Genomic DNA, 3,366 nt, shown 5'->3' on the forward strand with positions numbered 1-3,366 from the left:
CACGGGAGGTCCTGGCACTGCCACAGCCCCCCTGAGCAGGTGCTGGGGGAGGGGCCATGCACAGAGGGGCTTGGTGAGGGGAGAGGTGGACCCCGCCACACACCCCCCCCACCCCGTGGTACAGGGCGCCGGGGGCCCTACCAGGAGTGGCAGCTGGCGGTGAAGGAAGCGCCCGGGGTGTAGGTGTGGCCGCCGTGGGTGCAGGGGCACTGCTCCAGGGGCAGGCAGCCCGTGTTCGTGACGTCATCCAGCACCGTGCCTGAGGGGTGTGAGCAAGGCAGCTGAGGCTAGGGTTGGGTGTTGGGAGCATAGTGCCCGGAGGCTGCCACGGGGATGGGGGCAAAGGGTCCGGGTGGGCGACAGTCCCCAAGGGCTAGGAGGACCTGCCTGGGGGACAGAAGCAGCCATCGATGCAGTGGTCCTCACAGAACTGGGAGCGCTCGGGGTTGGAGCAGGTGTCGGCACAGGGCGAGCCACACTCCTGGTGCTGCATGTTGAGGGGGCACGTCCGGGCTGCAGGGAGGAGACAGTGCTTGGCCCCCAGACGCCACCCAGGCACCCAGATCGGCCACCTCCACTCCCACCTTCCATGTGCCACCAGGGGCCTTGAAAGCCACAGCTGGGCCCAGGAGCCGCTGACGCCAGCCGTCTTCTGGGTGAGGCAGGAGGTGAGGGGAGCGCAGGCCGGGTCCTCCCTCGGGGCCCCCAGCCCCCCTTGTTACAAGTTCCCCTCCGCTCTCCCGCCTGTCCTCTCACTGTGGGCCCTGCTCTGTTCCCAGCCAGATGCTGGGCGTCCTCCCAGGGGTCCCCCCCTCAGCCCCTCCCCAGGAACTCAGGGCCCGGCACAGGCCCTGGTGGGGCACTCACGGCAGAGGTCCGGGCCCCTCCAGTTCTGCGGCTGGCCCCCTGCGTGGGCACACTGGCGGGAGTACTCGGCGAAGGTGGCACACGGACAGGTGGGGCAGCGGCACAGGTCCTGGGCGCAGGCGGCCATGTACGCGCCCGGGCCCACCAGCGAGTTGCACTGGGCGAAGGCCGGCCCCAGCAGCGTGCGGTGGCAGACGCCCTCCTGGGGAGCACAGAGGCTAGCACGCTCTGCCCTCCATGTGGGGTCTGGTGGGGGCCCTGGCACTGCTCCTTTACCCAGGCCAGGCAGCCCCCTTCTTCCCCTGTGGCTGCTTCCACCCATCTGTGTGTCCATCCCTCCCTCCCTCCACCATTTCTGTTCAATCCCTATGAGCTCGCCACCACTGGGGACACAGCTCTGCTGGGCTCTGGGGAGCGACCCACGACCCTGGACTCCACCCACCCAGCCATGGCTCTAGGACACACCACAGGGCACCCAGGAAAGGTGCAGACCCTGCCCCTGGGCGCAGTTTGGACAAGGGGAGGGGCAGGTGCATCCTCAGCAGCTGGGGTGGGCTGTGCCTCTGTGCCCTGATTGAAGGCTCGGGTTTCTGCTGGTTTTGGGGGTCCCAGAGCTTCCAGACAGCTTCTAAAGCTGGGGTCCTCCCAGATCATTGGAAGAGCTTCCTGGCCTGGGCTCCCTGAGTGCCCCACTCTTAGCAGGATTGTGGGGGGGGAATGTATTTGCACGTGCACACGTGCCCAAGGCACACCACCCTTACACATGTGTTACTCGCATGCTTAGATGTGTGCGTTGGGGGGGGCGGTGCAGAGGGTCACCTGGAGAGCGGAGGCCGTGCCCTGGGCTGCCTGGGTCTAGGAGAACCTCCCTCAGCTAACACCCAAGGCCCTGCCCTCCAGCTGTGCCCATGCCCTGGAGAGCAGGGGCTGCAGGAGGGCTGGGCCCCTGCAGAGGCGCTCACCCTGTCTGTGCAGTTGTTGGCTACGGAGGGTGGGGGGTCCCGGCACTGCTCTGTGGGCCCGTCCAGCTTCTGCAGGTTCCCGAACTGTAAAGGGGTCAGCCTCGCGTCTGCGGAGAGGGGACACTCCGTGTGGGGTCACAGAGGCTCGGGGGCCGTGCAGGGGATGCTGCCAGGGGACCCCTGCCCATGCCCAGGACACCCACCGGTCTGCTCCTTGTCCGGTGCCTGGCTGAGCCCCCCCTCCCAGCCTCCCTGGGACTGTCCAGCCCTCCGCTTGCCGCCTGCCAGTCCCTGACTCTGGGGGACACTCACTGTGGGCATAGAACTCGTTGACGGCTGGTAGTCCATTGAAGTCCCCGCAGAGGCCACACGTCTGGTTGGCATACTTGGGGTCCAGCTCCAGCTAGGGGCGGGGCAGGAGCAGCTCCAGCATCTGCTAGACTGGCAGGGCCCCCCCACCAACCCCCTGCGGGGGTCCCCCCAGCTGGGGCGGGAAGGGCACAGGCAAGCGTCTTACCAGGGCGCTGTCCTCTCGGTTCCACATAAAGGTCAGCACCAGCCGGACGTTGACCTTGATGTAGTCGCTGCTCTGCTCCACCAGGAGGCCGGCCTGGCTATAGGGCAGCTCCTCCCTGTGGTGGAGAGTTCTGGTCCTCCCAGGGCCTTGGCTTCAGGCAGGGCCCAGCGCCCTCCCCGCAGCTCTGATCCCCAGCCCCGCTGAGTCCCACCACGCCCGCCCCCCGAGGCGGGACTCACCGCCGCCCGTTGAGGAGGACAGAGCTGTTGGAGAGCTCCAGCACCAGCCCCTGCGTCTTGAGGGTGACGTGGGTGATGGTGGGCTTGGAGCCCGCCAGGCCACGGCGGAGCTGGATGTTGAAGTCCTCGTAGGTGGCGCCACAGTGTGCGGAGAAGACGTAGTTGCAGCGTCCGGGGAAGCGGAAGACGTCCCCGTCGAAGGTCTTGTAGTGGAAGTCGCCCCACGTGCTGCACACCCGCCCGTTGTGTGCGGGGTTCAGGGCTGTGGGGAGAGCCTGGTGGGGCCGCTGCCGGAAGCCACTGCCCACACCCAGCCCCCACAGGGAGTGCTGCGCAGGAGGAGGGACTCGATTTGGGAGTGGGGAGCCCGGCGGGGGACACTCTAGCCACTGCGCCTGCCCCACTCCCCCTGGCATCTCTGATTCTCCCCAAGACCCCTGACGCCCTGCCCAGCACCCTGGGGCAGCCCCAGGAGAGCTGTCCACAGGGAAAGCTCCCAGCTGTGCCCAAGGCCGTCCCAGCTGCCCCTCACTGTTCCAGCTCTATCCCACTTCTGTGACCCGCCCGCCACCCCCCTCCCAGGGCTGGCACACCCTCCCGCCCCCATTGGCAGTGGCAGCTTCTACTTACTACTCATAGTGGGGAAGATAGTGATGGGTTGGATGAAGGTCAACTGCTGGGCTGCAGAGTGAGGGCAGGTCACACCGGGAGCGCAGGACTGCCCCCTCCCCTGCCACCCGCCCAGGAGTAATGGCTGCCCCTTGTTGGATCCGCCCCGGCT

The 3,366-nt window shown here is 67.4% G+C and overlaps 1 protein-coding gene across 1 annotated transcript in view; it reads right to left on the reverse strand.

Annotated features, from left to right (window-relative positions):
* LOC109378235 (mucin-5B-like) overlaps positions 1-3,366 on the reverse strand; it is a gene marked incomplete at its 3' end in the record, with an annotated part of 24,716 nt that overhangs the window by 18,395 nt on the left and 2,955 nt on the right. Inside the window, exons 3-11 of the mRNA XM_019634684.1 lie at positions 3,216-3,266; positions 2,586-2,847; positions 2,347-2,461; positions 2,142-2,232; positions 1,830-1,936; positions 868-1,069; positions 385-513; positions 142-259; positions 5-42 (exon numbers count right to left, since the gene is read on the reverse strand). Coding sequence (XP_019490229.1) covers positions 5-42; positions 142-259; positions 385-513; positions 868-1,069; positions 1,830-1,936; positions 2,142-2,232; positions 2,347-2,461; positions 2,586-2,847; positions 3,216-3,266 — 1,113 coding nt within the window. The remainder of the gene's footprint in view (positions 1-4; positions 43-141; positions 260-384; positions 514-867; positions 1,070-1,829; positions 1,937-2,141; positions 2,233-2,346; positions 2,462-2,585; positions 2,848-3,215; positions 3,267-3,366) is intronic.

Source organism: Hipposideros armiger, unplaced genomic scaffold (genome assembly GCF_001890085.2).
Source record: "Hipposideros armiger isolate ML-2016 unplaced genomic scaffold, ASM189008v1 scaffold_1819, whole genome shotgun sequence".
NCBI lineage: Eukaryota > Metazoa > Chordata > Mammalia > Chiroptera > Hipposideridae > Hipposideros > Hipposideros armiger.